At 41.9% G+C, this 20304-nt stretch overlaps 2 protein-coding genes and 1 non-coding gene across 3 annotated transcripts in view; 1 reads left to right on the top strand and 2 right to left on the bottom strand.

Annotated features, from left to right (window-relative positions):
- Positions 1 to 8620, top strand: part of LOC109478143 (solute carrier organic anion transporter family member 4C1-like) — an 11465-nt gene extending 2845 nt beyond the window's left edge. Inside the window, exons 3-13 of the mRNA XM_019779631.1 lie at positions 87 to 316; positions 973 to 1266; positions 1645 to 1743; positions 2126 to 2228; positions 2623 to 2744; positions 4330 to 4587; positions 5073 to 5268; positions 6036 to 6198; positions 6767 to 6978; positions 7749 to 7813; positions 8196 to 8620. Coding sequence (XP_019635190.1) covers positions 87 to 316; positions 973 to 1266; positions 1645 to 1743; positions 2126 to 2228; positions 2623 to 2744; positions 4330 to 4587; positions 5073 to 5268; positions 6036 to 6198; positions 6767 to 6978; positions 7749 to 7813; positions 8196 to 8539 — 2086 coding nt within the window. The 3' untranslated portion in view covers positions 8540 to 8620. The remainder of the gene's footprint in view (positions 1 to 86; positions 317 to 972; positions 1267 to 1644; positions 1744 to 2125; positions 2229 to 2622; positions 2745 to 4329; positions 4588 to 5072; positions 5269 to 6035; positions 6199 to 6766; positions 6979 to 7748; positions 7814 to 8195) is intronic.
- Positions 8621 to 9585: 965 nt separating this feature from the next.
- Positions 9586 to 11601, bottom strand: LOC109478005 (tyrosine-protein kinase receptor Tie-1-like). The gene is made up of 2 exons (XM_019779456.1): positions 11376 to 11601; positions 9586 to 11075 (listed from the first exon to the last, which is right to left on the bottom strand). Exons 1-2 carry the CDS (start codon positions 11599 to 11601, stop codon positions 9586 to 9588), a joined length of 1716 nt encoding a protein of 571 aa, XP_019635015.1.
- Positions 11602 to 14399: 2798 nt separating this feature from the next.
- Positions 14400 to 14471, bottom strand: Trnap-ugg. The gene has a single exon. It is a non-coding gene; the product is annotated as a tRNA-Pro (tRNA).
- Positions 14472 to 20304: the final 5833 nt, after the last annotated feature.

Raw genomic sequence — 20304 nt, 5'->3', positions numbered from 1 at the left:
TTTTCGCAACCTTTAAAAATACACCTTGGTTGTCCAAACGTACAATTTCGGTATATCATCGACATTAAAAGTTTTCTGTTCATCAGGCAAGACTCGAGAGCTGGCGACTTCTCTGACGAAGAGGGGGACCAAGCCGAGACCAGGTGCGGATGGCGCCGGTTTAGACCCTCTTGTCTTCAGGTGTTCGACAACCCGAAAGGGTTTCTCTTCTTCGTGTCGTTTTTTGCGCTGGTGCAGGGAACTCTGGTGAACGGACTGATCAACAGCGTCATATCCACCATCGAGAAAAGGTTCCAACTTCCAAGCTCCAAAACAGGTAAGTTACAAATTAAAATATCCACCATCGAGAAAAGGTTCCAACTTCCAAGCTCCAAAACAGGTAAGTTACAAATTAAAATATCCACCATTGAGAAAAGGTTCCAACTTCCAAGCTCCAAAACAGGTAAGTTACAAATTAAAAAAAATACTTTTCATCATTATCATTATCATTATAAGTTAAGTTTTAACTTTATTATATGAATATGTTATCTGATTATATTGCGATATTGATAACCTTTTGTTGTGGGGTGGTGGGTTTGTATAATTGCTTCCACAATGTTTTTGATGATGAAAATAAAATATGCGATGCTCTGATGTAGAGGGCAAAAAAGTTTGGTTTCGTGTCCAAGATTATTGCTTTGTCCAGTGAGACCAAGTGTCCAGGCGATTCTATTATATGTGTGTTGTGAAACTTCAAAAGTTGTTGGATAGGACGTTGCCCCATGTGTTCTTGGAACACTCTTTAATTAATCTATCATCATTTTACCCATAAGTTGCTTTTAAGTTATTTTCTTTGTTACATTTTACTTTACTTTCACTTGGATGGTTTCACTTTATGTTTTTAGTATGTTTATGTTTATTTTGTGAAAAAGTAAAAAAAAAACAGTACTAGTCTTTCTAATTTTTTTGTCTCTCCTTATTCTAAAAATTCAGGAATCATCTCATCTGGTTACGACATCGCTTTCGGTTGTTTGTCGGTGATCATCACGTATCACGGTGGTGTCAGGAGCAAGCCCATCTGGCTGGCCACCGGGGCGTTCGTTCTGGGGCTGGGCGCATGCGTCTTCTCCATCCCGCACTTCGTGGTCGGGCCGCACCGGCTGGGAGGCGCGCAGGAAACCACGTGCGGCGCCGCGAGACTTAACGAGACTTCTGACGACGGCGTGTGCAGTGGGGAGGGAGGGGAGTCGAACTGGCTTCCTAACTTCCTATATGTCTTCATTCTCGGTGAGTTTCAAGTTGAAGAAAACAGAATATCACTGGGATGTTATTATTACTAACATAAAAAAATTATTTTTCTTATGCGCTTTGATCATTCTGTATTAAACAAATCCATTTCAAATTACATGTTTTTAACATCACAAACAAAGAAACGAGAAGAAGCTGAACCTTTGTATTAGAGTAGTTTTAGATCTAACGTTATTAGATTAGTATTAGTATTTCTGTATCAGTATATCATCCTTCCTCAGTGTTTAAAGCTATATAAAATTGGAAAAACGTTTTGGAATTTATCGTCATCATCATCAACAACAGTCAAGAAGGAACATTTGAATACAATTGAACCTGTTTAACAATGATACTGGTTTATGTTTCTCCCTGATCCAGGCCAGTTGTTGAATGGAGTAGGCGGCATCCCTCTCTACACATTCGGTCCTCAGTACCTGGAGCAAAGCGTGTCAACCAAATCATCCGGAATTTACCTGGGTAAATAAATGTCGACATTATAAAATTGATATGTTGTATGTTTTACATCAATAGACCTACAAGGTCTTATGCTACATGCCTCAAAATAGATTTGATAATCGCTGTCATTTGTTCATATCGGTCTTTGTTTGTATCTCTGATTTTATTGTATTTTGTACTGGGCCCTATTGAAAATCAATTTGTCAAAATTGAACTAGGCCACCCAGGTGCCTGAAGATTAAATAAATAAATAAATTCTCACAATTTTGCACTATCAATGTTCATAATTTCTCTTCCTCTCTCCTAAAGTTTGTTGATTCTTTCTATGTGCTTTATGCTCTATCGGCTTTATGTGCTTATGCACGTGGGGATCGTGAAATGTTCTTGCTTTTTCCTTCCCTAGGGATTTTCTACGCCGTTTCGTACCTCGGACCTGCCGTCGGTTTTCTGCTGGGCGGACAGCTACTGACTCTCTATATCGACTTGGAAAAACCCGGAGTCATTCCGTAAGTATGAAACCTTAGAGAGTACAATATTATATGTTTCTACATACTTCTATTTCATCTCTTACTTTTTTTCTAATTATTATATTTGATTTGATCACATTGAATTTAATACCCTGTCTTTGATCAAGGAGGTTAGCTCAGTTTCTTCTTCCTCTCCAAATAAATAAGGTCAAGGACCTGAACCAGTCGTCTGTCACCATGGTAACTAATGTTGGGTTACATCATGTTGCAATTCTATAGCAGGAGGGATTTAGACTCCTGTCTGACCATATATATGAATGTGTTTTAGTAAGAATTAACAGTACAGACCATACCATATGCGAAAGTAGACATTATGCATTTGCTTTACAAATGTTACCTTTCTAGTTTTGACGAATGTTTTCTGTCCACATAGGCCTGTTGGTGGAACGAGCGACCCGCGTTGGCTGGGCGCCTGGTGGCTCGGATTCCTGGGGCTGGGGGTCACTGCCTGGCTTCTGGTGCTGCCTCTGTCCGGCTACCCAAAGGAACTACCCGGTGAGAAATAAACATTTGTTTGCTTGTTTGTTTTTACCCTCCATGAAAATGGGGGTACTGTTTTTACTCCGTTTCATGTTTGGTCTGATATCTGAAGATCGGTGAGAAGGAACTGTACGATATTTGGCAGATTGATGGATGGGGCCTTGGAGATTGTGTAGGTTGACTTTGAGCCCCTGGTGATTGACCTTGGTACTGCAGTTTAATTTTTTTATTCTGTTGTTTGCGCGTTATGGACTGTTTGTGCGATATTAAGGTAGCATGTAGTTGTTATTACCATGGTTTAGTGGTTTAAATTTGGGCTTCCTAGCTGTTTGCGTTTGATATTTACAATATGTTTAACGTTGGTCTTTTTGTGTTGAATGTTTGGAAAATCTGGTGGATGGTTTGGTATAATTTTTGGTATGTGGGTAGTTGTTGAGTCTCTTTGTGTTTTAGAGTGCATTAGCAGGTTGTCGTATATTTGTATTGCTTAATTTAAAAGGATTTCTACATTATCACCCCTATTTTATAGTAGTGTGTTCTGTGTTTACCCCAGTTGGTACATGGCAGTGTATCTATTTTTACCTCCTGTTTGACAGGCTATATATTTCTTTGGTCTGGTTTTTGGGTCATTGACCTGCTGGCCTTGCTAATGGGGTGGTTTGTTTGTGTTGTGATTGAGAGGTCAATGACCTCACCTCTGCAGGATTGATTATGATTATCTTTGGTTCGTGGTATTTTTTTAGTTTCTGTGTTTTAGTGTCCATAATAGTTGGTGGTTGTAGATATGTAGTGTAGCTTATTCTGCAAGGTATGCTGTGCATTTCTTATTGATTATTTGCTGCCATAGATAAGGACTTGCGACCTGTGGGGTTAGGTTTAGACAGGGAGCTTGGGTGTTGTGCATTCGTAACTTGACTCCTTGCACTCCTACCACCAGGAAAACAAATGTCTCTCAGGCTATTAGGAAATACCACTATTCATGGTGATAGTCTGCATGTCACTTCTGGTGGTCTGTGAAGCCGACAGGAGGCCACTGTAAAACTCGCTTGAAAGTTTATCTGGGTTGGTACTTACATGATAAAAATTAAAATTGTACCAACACAAAGCAACTCCCTCATTATTCATGGCCATATAACGTCCAATTAAATTTAAACCCAGCTGTCATGTTTTAACAATCAACACATGCGATAACATAAAAAAGAACCCTAACAACACCAACCTCGTTCATGGAGGGAAGATGTCTATTGCTTGTTTCGGTTGTCCTTGCTTTGTGTATTTTTCCGCTAGACGTGGACTCTTGGTGCCATTCTCTCCTTTGTGCCTTGTTTTAGCCGCTCTGGTACTTGTGTTCTGGTGCGTTGCACACACGTATATGTGTGTGTTTTGGAAATGTTAGTCAGTCATCTGTCTCAAACCTTGCCGTAGCATCTACCACTAGTATATAGTTTGAGAAAGTTCTGTAAAACATACTGTTCATGTCTGCTCTTAGGTCTTTTCTCAGCTAATATGACATCTTCTGACCTTTTTTCCCAAAATTTCGTGTTAGGTTTTAGTAATATGTATCATTACCACTAACATACCTGTTTCCTTGTTGTCCTAGGCATCGCCAAAGTACGTAGGGAGAAGACTTCTGACGTCCACGCCAACACCGAGTCAAAAACTCTGGATTCAAACTTCGGCAAGAGCATCCGGGACTTTCCCGTCGCCGTGCGCTCATTGGCCAAGAATCCAACGTTCATTTTTATCACTCTCGCGGGAATTAGCGAGGGTCTCGCGCTGAACGGCTTCGCTACGTTCCTACCGAAGTTTGTGGAAAACCAGTTCGGACAAACGGCCAGTCAGGCCGCGTTTCTCGTCGGTAAGTTTCGACGGGTAACAGAATAGAAAAGTTGTGCCCTTGCCAGTTCAATGATTGTCATCTTTCATTTCAGTCCTAAACAAGATATGGATCATGGATGAGCATTGAAAACACAAATCCTACCATTATAGCTTATGCTAGTAGTCATGCATATACATGTATGCTTATTCGTTTGTTTGTTTGTTTGTTTTATTATGTTTACCTTCGCAAAAGGAAAACATGTTTTTTTTCTTCCTCTTCTTCTCCAAACAAATAAAGTCAATAACCTGCACCAGACGTCTATCACCATGGTAACTGGTGTTGGGTTACATCATGTTGTAATTTTATAGCAGGAGGGATTTGGACTCCTGTCACCATAAATATATGAGTGTGTTTAAGTAAGAATTAACAGAGCAGACCATATGCGAAGGTAAACATTAATATGCATTTGCTTTGCGAATGTTACCTTTCTAGTTCGTTTCATTGTTTTCTCTCCCTTTCCACAGGTTGTGTGATGGTCCCGGGTGCATTCGGCGGTTGTCTGATAGGCGGCGCTATCATGCGGTGTAAGAAGCTGGATGTGTCCGGATCGCTCAAGCTCTGCGTCATCCTGTCCTCCATAGCCATGCTCCTGGCACCTGTGTTCCTCATCAGATGTCCCAACAGTCAGTTCGCAGGAGTGACCGCGTCTTATACTACTGGGTACGTTGTCAAAATGGCACTACTTATAATGTAATTTTTACTTATTTTCTTAAGTTTCTTATTTCTTTTTTCGTGAAACATTTCCTTAGGGTTTAGTGAGACATATCCTTTCCTTTAGTTTGATTGAGACATTTTCTTTCTCGGCTTTAGTTCTAGTAAGACAATTTCTTTCTTGCAATTTATCCTTTTCTCGAATATACTTAATGGATCTTTATTTGCATGTTCATGCCCATGGGTGTATGGTAACATGTATATCATACTGAGTAACATAATACATAGGATATAAGGATAAAAAAAGCACCATCTTAACTTAAGGCCACACCAAGTAAATTTTATGGATGACGTCCTTTGGAGACCCTAAATCTAATGCGAGAGGGCGAAAAAAAACAAGAAGGGCCCTAAAAACAAGATGCCTAGATTAGAAATATACTAAGAGATGACAAATGTTAGGACACAAATTGAATGAGGTGACACAGTGTAACAAGCAAGAAGTCTTTTATTCATCATAAAAACAACAATAAATCAGGTGGAACAGCAGTTGTCATCCTGTCCTGTTTTCGCGTTACGGGTTTCACGTCAATCTGACGATTTGCGGCACTGTCGTGACTCTTTGGTCATGGTTACAGGAAGCGGAATTTCTTGGGGTTTTTTCTAGGAACAGGCCAAAATCAATGCGCGCGCGGACGTCATCCATAAAATTTACTTGGTGTGGCTTAATAGAAAAAGCACAATCTATCTTATCAAGCCCAACTGCTACATTTCCTCAGAGCCACGTCACAGGCGTCTGGACCAGGGTCGTCGCTGAACGCCAGCTGTAACGCCGCCTGCGCATGCCCAGCTGTGTTCGACGTGGTGTGCGGTTCCGACGGACTGGAGTACCTGTCGTCGTGTCACGCCGGGTGCACGACAAGGCACGAAGGGGAGCCGAAGGTACCCGAATCAGTCCGAATTTGCTGTTCTTTTTCAGAGCCCTAGACTCTCCACCAGACTTCTTTTGCGGGGTGAATAAATCGCAGAAATCGGCCTAAAAAGGGTATCAATTGGCCAGAGAAGGCGGGGAGCTGGAGCTTCTCCGGCCGGCTACCTTCTCTGGCCAATTAATACCCTTTTTAGGCCGATTTCTACGATTTATTCACCCCGCAAAAGAAGTCTGGTGGAGACTATCAGAGCCCACTTGTAGTTGGATTGTGCGCCTTTTAACTCGTTGTAAAGTATAATATGTATTGGAGCTGAAATGATTATGTATTCCTTTTCTCTAAACTTTTTTTGATGTCAAATAAAGTATATGTATGATACGTATACGTGTAAATATTTGTATTTTGTACATTGTGAATGTTTTTTCTACATTGGCCTTTAGTCTATATTGGTACATAGACGACTGATCCTATTTGGTTTCTCCTCAGACACAAGTTTGATATTTACATTTATTTTAGGACATACGATATCGCAACATATTTATTTTAGACATTAATCTCATAAATTGACATCCTATTTTCAGACTTTTAGCAACTGCGCATGCGTCACAACAAACTCCTCTGCCTCCAACACTGTCGCCGCGGTGTCTCCTGGGTACACACCGCCGGATCCGGAAGTGACGTCAGGCCGCTGCGGTTCGACCTGCGGTCTCCTGATGGTGTTCCTTCCGCTGTTGGTCGTCATCATGGTGGTGGTTTCCGGTCTGACGGTACCAGCCGCCGCAGTTACACTCAGGTATGTCTTTTGGTGGTATTGTTTAAATAGTAGATGAATACCGTACTTTCTAAGTCCTTTATCGTATTCGAGTGTATTGCTATTGTATATATTGATATTTTATCGTAGGTCTTGTATATTGTCATGATTTGTGTTATACTGTATGTATCAGTGGTAGCCGCTACCAGCCTTGCTGCTGCCTGGCTACCACCTGTCATGCACTGTTGCAACTCCGATAAATGAAATGAAAGAAAATGAAAGTGAAATGGAATTCATGCCAATGTGGCTTTTTTTTTGTACCCAATATGCATGTATACAATATGCACTATGCATTAGAAATGAACTCAAAAGCGTAGGAAAACTGACGTCGATCAGATACTTACTAACAAACAAGATACAGGTCATGTTTAAAGTTACAACTTTTGGTCCAACACAAAAAATTTTCTCACCTAGAGCTTTCGACCAGTCACTCTGGTCTTCAGTAGACTGACCATGTGAAGCTTGTCACGTGGCTTCTTTGAAGTGTGACGTACATGTAACTACCAACACAGATGAACTTTCATGATAGTATAAGATACAGATCATGTTTCAATGGCCATGGACAAAATAGGTTCGGATGCACTCATATCCGGGCTATTTTGCCGTATACGAGCTTTAAGAATACGAGCATATACCAGCTGATGCAACTGGAGTCTGGACACGAATTTCAACTGCTTTACCTCAGTGTAGCTTCATGGCCAAGGCAAAACATATTTCCTCGGTATGATTGATAACATAATGTATATTCGCAGGTGTGTTCCTGAACACCAGGCATCCTTTGCGTTTGGTCTACAGTGGATGTTCATCCGACTTCTTGGTAAGTAAGCTCTGTCCTCGCTCCGCCAACCATTGAATTCATCATTAGAATATTCAGCACCAAAGTTATTGTGGAAAATATATTCCATACTTTACCTTTTTTACATATTGTTTTTGCTCTGTTTCCTCTTCTTCTTCTCCAAACATATAAGGTCAATGACCTGAACCAGACGTCTGTCATCATGGTAACTGGTGCTGGGTTACATCATGCTGCAATTTTATAGCAGGAGGGATTTAGACTCCTGTCACCATATATATAAATGTGTTTGAGTAATAATTAACAGAGCAGACCATATGCGAAGGTAGACATCGTGCATCTGCTTTGCAAATGATACCTTTCTAGTTTTTTTTTCTTTATAAAATAAAACTTTTCTATATTGCAGGTTCCGTTCCCGGACCCATCCTAATGGGAGCCGCCATTGACAGAACCTGCCTTCTGTGGCAAGGTGACGTCAGCAGTGACGACACGTGTGACGTCAGCGACCGCGGTGCATGTTGGGTCTACGAGAATTCCACCATGAGCCTCTATTTCTTCATCATCGTTCTGGTGCTGAAGATTTTCTCCACGACGTGTATGGGCCTCGCGTTGTGGCTGTATAAACCTAGTAAAAAGAGCACACAGTCTTGTGCCATGGCATATAATGGCGAAGTCGTAACCACAGTCAGCACGCCTGAAAGTATTACCTCAGAAGAACTGTCACATAGAAACGGAGAAATATTTCTGTAAAGTAATTTATCTCAAGTTGGTGTAAAAAAATTGTCATATTCAACAGATAATTAAATGGAGCTGTTTATATTTTCTTGGGAAGTCTATGGTGTACATTAAAAATATGATGTTGTGTCTAACAATAATTCACCGATGATGTAACAATACACTTGTAATTAAATCTTAAAGAGCGGACAATCAGCGAACAAACTTTATTAGCACAAACGATTTATATCATCAAGCTGATTTGTATTTATTTCATTACTGTGAATGTTTTGAGTTTACTTGTCTTAAGTACATGTTAAATGAATGTTTTGTATGATCACTATATATGTTGTCACCATCTTCACTTATGTACATAACTTTACATGTATACGACACAGTACTAGACTATCTATGTTAAGCCCTATATATACTGTACATTGTTTATACATTGTCATTTTCTTCACAATCAATTCCGTAACTAAATAAACTAAAAGCTTTTTTAGCTTTCGTGACTTTTGACTATTTTTTCACTAAATCTCACCAAGAGTATATTTACCAAAACGTACATCTACACTTTGACGACTACGAGAAAAGTATTAGACTTTGTAACTTATCAGAGTAATACAGCTTTCGTGTATACCTTACATAGTGTACGTTCCAAAACGGTATCTTACTTTGTTTTAATGGTTAGAATATGGTACTTAGTATCGTACAATCTATGCGTTTGTGCAATTGTACTACATGTAAGCATGGAAGTGAAAGATATGTCTACTGGTTGTGTCCTGTTGTTGCAAACGGAACTACATCTTTAGCCTCTACCAGGCCTCGGGAGTCGGCTGGAAAGAGTAGAAATTAATCAAATAGAGAGATAACATGCCGAGGGAGTTGGTCCGCTAGAAAGTACAGTTTGGGTGCGGCAAAATATAATATTACTCTCTAGCGGACCAACTTCTACGGACATGTTATCTCTCTATTCGGCCAATTTCTACTCTTTCCAGCCGCCTCCCAAAGCCTGGTAGAGGGTACCTCATCTCCACATAGAACGATTTCTGACCGCTGTAGTTTCTCATGACTGTGATCACCTATACAGTGGTTTCTTTCTCCACCCACTCTGTTTGCACGTTTCCGTGCAGTTGGACAGCCTTGATCAGATCTTGTGGCTCTGGTCTCCGGTCATGGTCGGCATTCCAACATCTCAACATCAGGCGGTACATGTCCACAGAGCAACCGTGGGGGATCCGCAAACGACAGCCTTTCTCCAACAGCTGGATGAGATGGTGGCAATCAGGTCTGAGAGGACCAGGGTACACGGGTTCGTTTCCCATTGTCGCGATCTCCCATAGCAGCACCCCGTAAGCCCACACGTCTGTCTTGTGTGTGAACTCTCCATCCCTCAACGATTCCAGCGCCATCCACTTCAGCGGCAGATGGTTGATCTGTATCGGGTTATCTGCCTCCTGTGTGTAGATACTATCGGTGTATATGTCCCGGGAAAGCCCGAAGTCGGCAAGTTTACCTTCCCCGTTTGCCGAGATGAGGACGTTGCGAGCTGCGACGTCTCGGTGCACGAGCTTCAGCTCCTGGAGAAAGGCGAGCGCTCGAGCAACGTCCACGGCAAGTCCCCAGAAGTTCGGCTCATGATGATCATCACGATTTCGCGCCTGTCGCAAAGCAGATAATAAGTCTCCTCTGTCAGCGTACTCTATGAGGATATACTTCGGATCTGACTTAGTTACAATCCCGCGAAGTTGGATGATATTTGTGCAGCGAGCTGGCGTCCCCAAGCCCTCTTGTATGGTGATGAGGATGGTCATCTCATGGTAGAAAGCTCGGTGAGCCTGCAGGTCTTTTTGGTGAACTGTTTTAGCCGCTACTTCCGACACGCTTCCGTTTGAATTTCTGAAGGTTCCTCGTAGCACATGTCCGAATTTTCCTTGACCTACCATCTCTGCTAGATCTAACATCCGAGGATCTTTCTCCCAACGCAGTAGCCGCTGCTCAAAGTCGTCTGTCGTCACTAGCTCTTCAAGGTTGCCTTCAAAGAATTGCTGCTTGTTCCCAGCACGATAAAATCTCTGCCAAAACCTCTGTCTGGCGATGAATACGGCAAAGAAGGTGGCAAGAATACTCAGTGTTACTGCGATGTCAGTCCGAATTGTGCCGTTGAACTTGTTACCGCCGAATTTCTCTTTCTCGCAGAATTTTCCCGCCAAACCCGGCCCGCAGTGGCATCGCCCGGTCATGACGTCACAGGAAGCGTTGGTTCTGCATTCGCAAGATTTCTCACATCTCGGGCCGTACGTCCCCCAAGGGCAAGGTTCTTCACAGTCGGCTGCAGTCCTTCCCACGCAGACACACTGCCCTGTGGCGTGGTGACAGGTTGTTGCAGTGTCGTCACAGTCACATTTGTGGGCGCAGTCTTTCCCGTATGTGCCATCGGGGCACTTGAGTTCACAGTGGCCCCCCTCCCACCCCACCGGGCACTCGCAGCCTGTCCATCGGTCACAGGTAGCTCCTTGTAAACAGGCGCACGTTTCGTTACAGAAGACTCCCTTTCTATTCGGTGGACAGTCTGTAACATTCAGCAAGAAACTGTCCTGAAAAGTCTTTTCTTCTTCTGCCACGACGGTGCATGTGTAAAACCCATTGTCTTCGGTGGAAACAGAGCCAATTTTGATCACTGTGCTGTTTGAACTTGGCCAGATATTTGTTTTGTTTTGACGGATGAAAAGGGGCTTAAATTCCCATCGAACTTGGGTAACGTTTAGATGAAAGGTCATGCACGATAGTGATAGTTTACCACCGATGTAAGCGACGTTGTTCGGGAATTTCGACGACATTTTGACTGCCACAGTCGGTTTTGGGATGTCACAAGCGACTCCTTGCCATCCTAGCGCGCACTTACAGGCACCGTTTAGTCCATGACAGCGTGCTCCGTTCTTACAGACACAGTCTTGGTCGCACAGAGCTCCAAACTTTCCTTCCTCGCATCCTAAGACTTCCAGTTCCAACGTTACAGAAGAAATAGCGTGGAGTCCAAACCACTTGTGTGTTTTTAGGACCCCAAGCTCGCAGGTTAGATTTACCGGGCCACTCATTGAGACTGGGATGTAGAAAAAGAGGAAAAACTTTGCTTTAGGTTTCGCGTTCCAAGCAGGTACGACATCCGGTATTACATCAAGCGGAGGTGTCTCGTCATGGCTCCACTGGGGAAATGGCTGAAATGTGTCAGGCTTCTTAATCAGGTGTATTTTGAGGGGGACACCAGTATTACCAGGCCAAGTGCACGTTGTGTACCTAAATCCCTCGGATTCAATGTTATAAATATTATGGACAATGCCAACGTCAGTGTAATGATGCGCCCCCAAACCCACCAACACAAGACAATTCTTACTGTCCGATCTGATGTAATATTCTGGAATTGAATTTTGACTTATTTTTGAGTTGTCAAAACCCACAGGTCCACCTGAATACGCGTCGATGGTAACTTTTCCAGCAAAATTAAGAAAGTATTGGTCACGGTCAGTGTTTTTTCGGACCGGAATCTCGCACGCCGGGTTATACAAGGGTGGGTAGTCAACCACGTCTGAAACTGTTACAGTCACTTCGATGTACTTGGTAAACAAATAGGCGCCATTTTGGACCGTCAAACTCACTACCAAGTCGTACTGAGCCTGTATTGACCGATCCAGCGGGTTGTTTACGACTAGAGCGGCTTCACAACTTGAGTTAGCAATGCGAAAACGTTGGTACTGATCACCTGCTGTAATCTTGGCACTTCGGCGTCCCTCTGTTTGTGAACAAGATGGCGACAGTAGCACCACTCCCACCACCGTACCAGGCAAGGCGTCTTCACGAACGGTGAAATTCCTTGTGAGATTCAGCTGCACTCTTCCTTCTACAGAGCCGGAAAAGTCTTGAAACGTGAGCGCCAAAATTAGAAGAAGGGCACACACAAATGTTGCCATCTTTCCCTGCATTGATCCTAGCGAAAATGACTTTTGCTTGATCGATGATGATGCCCCAGTTTGGTTTTGTTGGTTTCACAAAAGGTTTCTATATTTAGATATTATGTAGTTCAAAAGGTTTTATCGTATGTGTCCACACAATATCATTCATGCTACAGCAGTGGGTGGCATACATGATAGATTCAATTTGCGAAAGAAGGAACTTGTGGTCACACTGTACATACACAATAGAAACCACCCACCTTACAGACAAAACATTGCCTTCGAAGGAATAGTTTTGCATCAAAGATTTGAAAAGTGAAAATAAGGTAAAACAAACTATTACGACAGCAAATAGCATTAATCTTGCTCAAATTTAATCTCTTAGGCATCCCGAAGAACAATACATTTTATTGGTATCTGTATTTGTAAAGTCGGTATAAATGCCACCATATAAAGATGATGTTATTGTTTCACATCAATGTGGGTTTGGAAATTGATGATGAAGTGATTACTCATTATGATAATGTGGGATCATCAGCTTATTAGTCATAGAACCAGCTTTATTGCTTAGAAACTGTAGTTTCCCAAGGGGAAGTTAATCCACCCCATTGTTTCAAAGGGTATCAAAAGGTCAGCTTCCGATGACTCATGATCATCAATACTATAGTATTATTCTGCCATGCCCACGTTCTCCGTTTGGGGGCGCTGTTGTTATGGCTGGAGCTGTTTCACAGGTTTAATGCTGTACATGTTATGTGTATAAATTGCAACGCGTTGCCTGAAGTGCTGACAAGGTATTCTCCACCAGACTCCTTTGCAGGGTGAATAAATAGTACAAAACGGTCTAGACATAATGTAGCTGGCCAGGAGAGTTAGCCGACCATGCAGGCAAACTGGACCATTTAACGATTTCTACTACTAGTATTTATTCAGCCTGCAAAGGGGTCTGGTGGAGACTTTAAACTAATACTGCATGCGTACTCATTTATTCCCTTCAGCGAGCTGGTAGACTATAGGACGAATCCTTACCCAAACACATTGTACAGATGTTCAATCGTTCATGAAAAAGTTTTTTTTTTCATATATTCCGAAACATGCAATCACAAGACGTGGTGACGGCACACTCAAGTTTTTTAAAACTTATATTAATGCCGCCACCAACACAGGGACAGTACAATGCTCATTTACACCTGAGCGAAGTGAGGAAAGTCGTGTAAAGTGCCTTTCCCAAGGGCACATGAAAAAGTTGCTCAGCAACTGTGTTTTGTTTCTTGCACTCTTTTCTTTGTAAAAGTCTCTCTTTAATACGCTCTTTTACGTTCGTTTTATGTGACTGGACTGACAAGGGATTAGAGTGAGATTTAACTAAACCTTTGCCTATTGTTCGTGTTCATTTCAGTCTAAAACGGATGGATGTCGGCGGGACCTTCCAACTGAAAGGATGACCCGGGACGTCTTTTACTTGTCCTGGGGGAACATTAATGCATGATAACGAGCACGTCGGCAGAACGCACTGCACCTGCGCGAAACCCGTAATGTATTGTGCATAGCATTTCGGCAGAACGTATCATATAAGGTTGTATTCGCTCATATAAGGTAAGCATTTCGACAGTAGTTTCCAAATGTTGTGTCGGAAAGAATATCCTCTGCAACAAGCAAAATTCTGATGCAAAGTTGACCAAAAACCCAACGAAAACGCGAAAATACGGGGTTCTGCGCAGGCGCAGTACGTTCTGCCGACGTGCTATGATAACGCTGTATTAAATGAGGGATTCATATCTTAGTAACAATAGGTATGATGACGTTTATTGCCTGACAACCGTTGACAGGATACAATGTGCAGCAACAACTATGTACCAAAAATGCTACACTAGTAATCTGTTCTGTGTTGTTTGCACAGCTAATAGAATTAGTGCAATAAATTTATTTGTTTTAACAAAAATAAAGGGCCTGTCCGGGATTTGAACCCGGGACCTCTCGCACCCAAAGCGAGAATCATACCCCTAGACCAACAGGCCTCGTGTTTGTGAGTGGTAAGAAGTTGTGGACATATCCTGGTTGGATCTGGGCGTCACAGGTGTTATCGATCAACCGAGATCCACATGTCGAGACGGGGGAAAACCTGAAACAGATGGTTCTGGATACAGCGCTACACACATACTCCAGCGCTTTGGCCCATTCCCACTATTAAAGGTAATATTGTCCGGATCTAGCCGAATTGATACGCTTTGATCCGGCTTCGGTCCGGCTCGATTCTGCTCGAAGGCGGATCGATTCGGCTCGGTCCGGACAATTTTACCTTAGTGGGAATGGGGCCTGTGTATTGTATACCAGTACGATAATGATTCTTTATTGACACAACGAAAAGTACAGGGAATTTTGTATGGTCTTCTTCAACTTAAGATCTAAGAAATACGTATACACACACGTAGACACACAGGCTGAGACACACACACAGGCGCGCGCATATGCACACATACACATACATGTATACACACAAACAGCAGCAAATGTATATTTTTGGGACGATTATGAAATCACATTTGTGTAAATTATCATGAAGTAACATGAAGTGACATAACGCCAAAACAGTCGGCAACTTCAATAGAGCTATACGAACCAGGTGTGCAGAGTTTGATAGGTGGTTATAGTACGTGATGCATCAACGTCGACGTCCCACAGGGAAGGGGACATCAAAAGGGTCACCAAAGCTTTCTCTGCTAGAAAATACATTGTCATTCTTGGAAAATACAATGTTCCATGTCAGATTATAACTTAACATTATAAAGGGACACTTCGTTGCCAGCTACAATGCACATGTACTTGGATGTCATCAACTTTTTTTCTTGTGATATCTATTCTAACTTAACGATATTTTTCCAATAGCGTCTTTGCACTTGTTGCACTCTGTAAAAAGCCTCTACCAGGCTTACGAATCACACTTCTTTTATAGCAGACTAGCAATCAGACGAGGCGGACAGAAAGAGTAGAAATTGGTCAAATAACATGCCAGGGGAGTTGGCCCACAAGAGCGTACATTTTGCCGCACCCGATGCCTGGTAGAGGCTGCTCTGTAAACGGATCAAACGTTTCCCCTCATCAAGTTATCCTTCCTCAAAAGTCAAATATGGAAATAAGAGCCAAACGACATTTGTCGACATTACAGCTGCTTTGTCTTGTCTAGCTCACTAAAACAAAGCTGTCAGAAACTATTTTCATCCTCTGTCCAAACGCTTTGGAAGACTTGGTCCCGTGTGTATTCCTCACAAAGACTGAAGGGTTCTTCAGTTTCTTATAATAGTGTGAAAGAAAATCAGTTGACATTTGCAGTACGCAGATTCAATCCCAGGAGGTGAAAGAAAGCCAGTTGACATTTTCAACACGCCGATTCAATCCCCTGAGAAATTTTCACTTCGCGCGTTTCGTGAGAAGACGTGAAAGGTTCTTTCATAAAGAACGTCAAAGTTACTGTTGATGTAAAAGACGAATGACAAACATGGTCGTATTTTGTCACTATCAATTCTGATAATGGCTTGTCTGCATGAAAGAGGCGTTATTCGTATATTTCAACACTGTAAAGGATGCATGTAATATTGATAACGCCCATGCAGCATTATTTCAAGAGGGTCTGCAAGGGGGGTTCAGCTGAGCAATGTAACATAGCTTATGGATGTCAATGAATTATTCGAAAGGAAACATATGATGAAAGATGGATGAAAGAATGAATTACCTTTATTGTACGTTGCAAGGTCTGGTAAATTCTGGCTATGAATAAACAGAAAAAAATAATGCAGTAATATCTTACTAATGACTTTGAAACATTGTGTTTGCTCTGTTTCTAATTCTTTATACTCTTTTTTTTAAGGGCCAATGATCTGGACCAGACGGATGGTAGACACACAGTGGTGTTGGGTTACATTATGTTGCAAGCTGGAAGGGCTGGTCATCGCATAAGGATAAACAGAGTAGTAGTTTGTTAGGCTAGACCATTTGAACGTAAACATTATGCATTTGCTTTGCAAATATTTTATTATATGTCACCTGTCTAGTTACTGTTGGATTTTCTTGTATAATTGTGTTCCTGAAAGCGAGCTATCTCATTTTAAAAACTTTTTTTCTGATTTTGAGTTGAGGTATGCAGGGACCTTTAAGTTGTATAATCGTCTACTGTCGCCTGGACAGTATCCTCCTTAATTGATGTTGATGTGCGTGAACCTTGAAAGATGACAGTGATTGATAACGTATGGGTTATTATTAAAGGTCTCTGTACCAAGTATTAAATTTGAGAAGGTGTAAAAGTGGTACGTCAAACAATCTTTTTATATTCCAACATGTAATCACAAGACCTGGTGGAGACACACTCACGTTTTTTTTTCAATTTATATTTGTTCAACAAATTTTGTTTGTCTCAATCACGCCTGTTTTGAGAACGACTGTTAGAAAGATTGACATGTTTTGCTTGTTTGTAATCCTCACCTAGCTTGGTATCCATGCAGTCTGCCGCTTTTTGGTCGGGCTCTCTTCGGGACTACATTAGTTTCCCACCCCCTAAGTTCAACTAGACTCCCCGGTAGAAGTTTTGTTAGCCTGGTATCTAGTCTATCGTGGTTGGGGCAGGTTGTCTTCTGGGCTCTAATAGTTGGCCATAGTTTCTCTCCGTCCAGCTCAACAGACCACCCTGTAGGAGTTGTTCACGATAGGAGATTGGTGGTGGGGCTAGTCAATTTTATTTATTTATTAATCTTGAGGGTCGCCCCTTCAGTTGATAAACAACTGATTTCCAAGGGGGCCCTGGCTCCACATCCAACAGATGAATCAACAAAACGTTACAATTGTACAACATAAAACACAAAATCGAACATAGGAGTAATACCTAATCTTAACAATTCAAAATACGTTGAACAATATCAACTCAAAATCAGAATTACAGAGCCTGTCACATACGTAAATCCCCCACCTACCGGGGAACCTAGCTCAGGTGGGCGGGGAAGGGCTCCTGCAGACACGAAGAAAACCCGCCCCAACCGCGATAGAGGGCCTGCAAGGGGGGGGGGGGGTTAGTGATTACGAATTACGCAAAATTTTCGCCGCCTATTACGAATTACGTTAAAGTCTCAGAGCTGATTACGACTTAACGATTTGCGGCTAATGTCCAATTACGAATTACGTTGATTTTTGCGGAGGCTGCCTACGAATTACGAAGTCTAAAACGGCCTGATTACGCCTTACGAAAAAGGGCTTGCAGGCCCTCACGATAGACTGAATACCATAGGTTACTTGTATCGGCTGTGACGTCACAGGTGAATCAACAAGCCTAACGTCTTATCGTAATCGGCCACGCCAAGAGCCGGCCTGATAACACAGACAAACACATTAATTATCACACATAACGTAGCCTGGTATCCATACCTATAGCACACTCCACACTGTCTAGCAAGTTATCCTGTGTGCAGGGGTCTGGTAGGGTGACATGGACCTGTCAGTCGAACGCTCAGTATTTGAGCATAAGGCCCCACCAATGGAGAAGCAGGAAGCAACTTGACACCTCTCCTATGATTAGTTAAAACCTCCCAGCTGTATCTTTGAATCTTCAACAGTGGCCACCAGCAGATGAGATAAACCGGCTCACTGAGATACTTTGTGTCCAAGGCGCTATGGGTCTGACATCCAGGCTAACATAATGCAAACTTGGTACCCAGTCTATCGTGGTTGAGGCGGGTTCTCTTCGGGGCTGCAAGAGTTCTTCCCCGCCCGACTCAGATAGGTTCCCGGTAGGTTTTGCACGACAGGCAAAACTGCTACAGGCGTAACACTCCTACGGGTGGTCTGTTGAGCTGGACGGGGGAGAACTATTACAGCCCTGAAGACAGCCTGTCCCAACTACGATAGACTGGATACCAGGCTAACGTAATACATTCCTTTTCTACTGTCAATTTTGACTTTTCTTTTTAAACGAGAAGAAAGGAAAAAATAGCATGGAAGTGATAGAATGTTTTCCGAGCATGGTGAAATTAATATTATGTTGTCCAAACTCATGTGTGTTGATGATGTCTTTATGTAATTTAATGCATTAAAAATGTTGCATTTTTGTGAAATATTCATTTGATTACTTCCCTTCTTTTGCTGCTTATTCAAATATCATACTACCAATACAACACAAGACCCTGGGCATTGTGAACTTATTTTTTTCACAGATTTAAGACCCATAAAGCCGTAGTACCATGCTTACAGCTTGTGCCTTTATTTAGCTGAATGTCTTTATAACAAGTGGTGACTATGCCATAGTCTATGCCAAACTACGCTCTAAATGTATACGATATTTCGCGACACAAGTGAAAAATGGAAGACTATGTAACGTATGGTCATGTTCTTTTTTCATTGTCATGTCTTCTATTGTAAAAGCATATACATATGGTACAAAATATACATATTTTCTGTCATTACGGTAAAGAATATACAGATTTTTAACACGGTATCCGAATTCAAACAGTTGTTTTCGACAAGGAATGTGACAGAGGGTCATGCATATGTCTGTTGTCAGAGTACTAAATGACTAGTATTGGGTCGTATTTGTTCTGGTAACACTGGCATTCCCTTCTCAACGTTGTTATTTGCATTGTGTCATTCTAACGTCTGTGCAATTTGAACAGCAAAACACCGTATAAGTGTCAGCGTCCCAGACCAATGACAACACAGTTAACAATCGTTGTCAGCATATCGGGCCAATGGCAACACAGTTAACAATAGTAGACTCCTTAACTGTACACAAAGTCTACAGAAGTGCCCCTAATCCCTATCATTAAAACAACACTGCGGACGTGAGGTCGTCTATTTTTGTGACGGACGACTTTTCATGGCCGCTTTTCTATTGCACTTAAAGAATGGACGTAAACAAACAGAGAAGGCGGTGCCTACACCACCTCGGTATACAAGGCGACATGTAAGAAAGAGGATCGAATTGCTCGGTGTACACAGGAAGACGTCTTAAGGTTTGCCTTGACAGAAATAGCGTCTCACAATGAGTGTGTATTAACATCAGTCGAACCGAGGTCTTAGGGCTTAGAATGGTCGTTGATCTAGTGGTCATAGTTGGAAAGGTTCTCCTAAAAGTCGGCAAAACAAGTGATACATAGTGAAAGATAAAAAAACATCATATTGAAGCTTGGTGACATGTCCTTTGCTGGTATCGTTTTCTTTTGAATGCACGGATGAGGTAAAATAGTATTTTTGGGACGAATTGGTGAATGAGATTGCATTTGCCTCGGGACATGGATTATATGTCAAGAAATAGCTGAATGTTTGCTGTGACACGGTGATCTGTGTAGGTACTTTTCCATGAAAGAAACTGGTCCAGAGTTTCCAAACATAATTAGTACACAGCTTACCCAACAGTCAGACAGTCTCTGCTAATAAAAAAAAAAATACATCAATTTTTCTTTCTAGACTTTTGTGCAATTTATAATTCACAAAGGACGGTTTGTCTTCACTGATTAGATTGCATCGATAAGAAAGGACGGAAAATATTACTTCTACTAAATCATATTCTGTGCGTTCAATTTGCTCTCGTGAAACCGATTTTGTCCGAATGGCTTGAAAGCAAAAATGTACCTGACAAAGGTAACGTTAGTTGTTTTCATAATAAGGTTACTATTTTTCTACTATCTTTTCTATAGTCTTTTGTTTTAGATGTCAGATAACATCACAGTGGTTCCCGAGAGACGTGGAGTAAATAGCTGCCCAGCTGACGTGCTATCCTAGGAGGAATTGCAAATTCGAAAATTATTGCATTCTGTCATATGCACAGACAATTCGCCTACTCCTGTTCAATTATATGTCATTACAGACAATATA

Source organism: Branchiostoma belcheri, unplaced genomic scaffold (assembly GCF_001625305.1).
Source record: "Branchiostoma belcheri isolate BF01 breed outbred unplaced genomic scaffold, Haploidv18h27 scaffold42, whole genome shotgun sequence".
NCBI lineage: Eukaryota > Metazoa > Chordata > Leptocardii > Amphioxiformes > Branchiostomatidae > Branchiostoma > Branchiostoma belcheri.
Note: the sequence above shows the minus strand (reverse complement) of the source record. Positions and strands in the feature narration are given on the sequence as shown.

Coding starts and splice junctions, on each gene's coding strand:
- LOC109478005 (XM_019779456.1), bottom strand. CDS start 11,601: ATGAGTGGCCCGGTAAATCTAACCTGCGAGCTTGGGGTCCTAAAAACA. Junction 11,076..11,375: donor AGGATGGCAAGGAGTCGCTT/GTGACATCCCAA, acceptor TGAATGTTACAG/ACTGTCCACCGAATAGAAAG.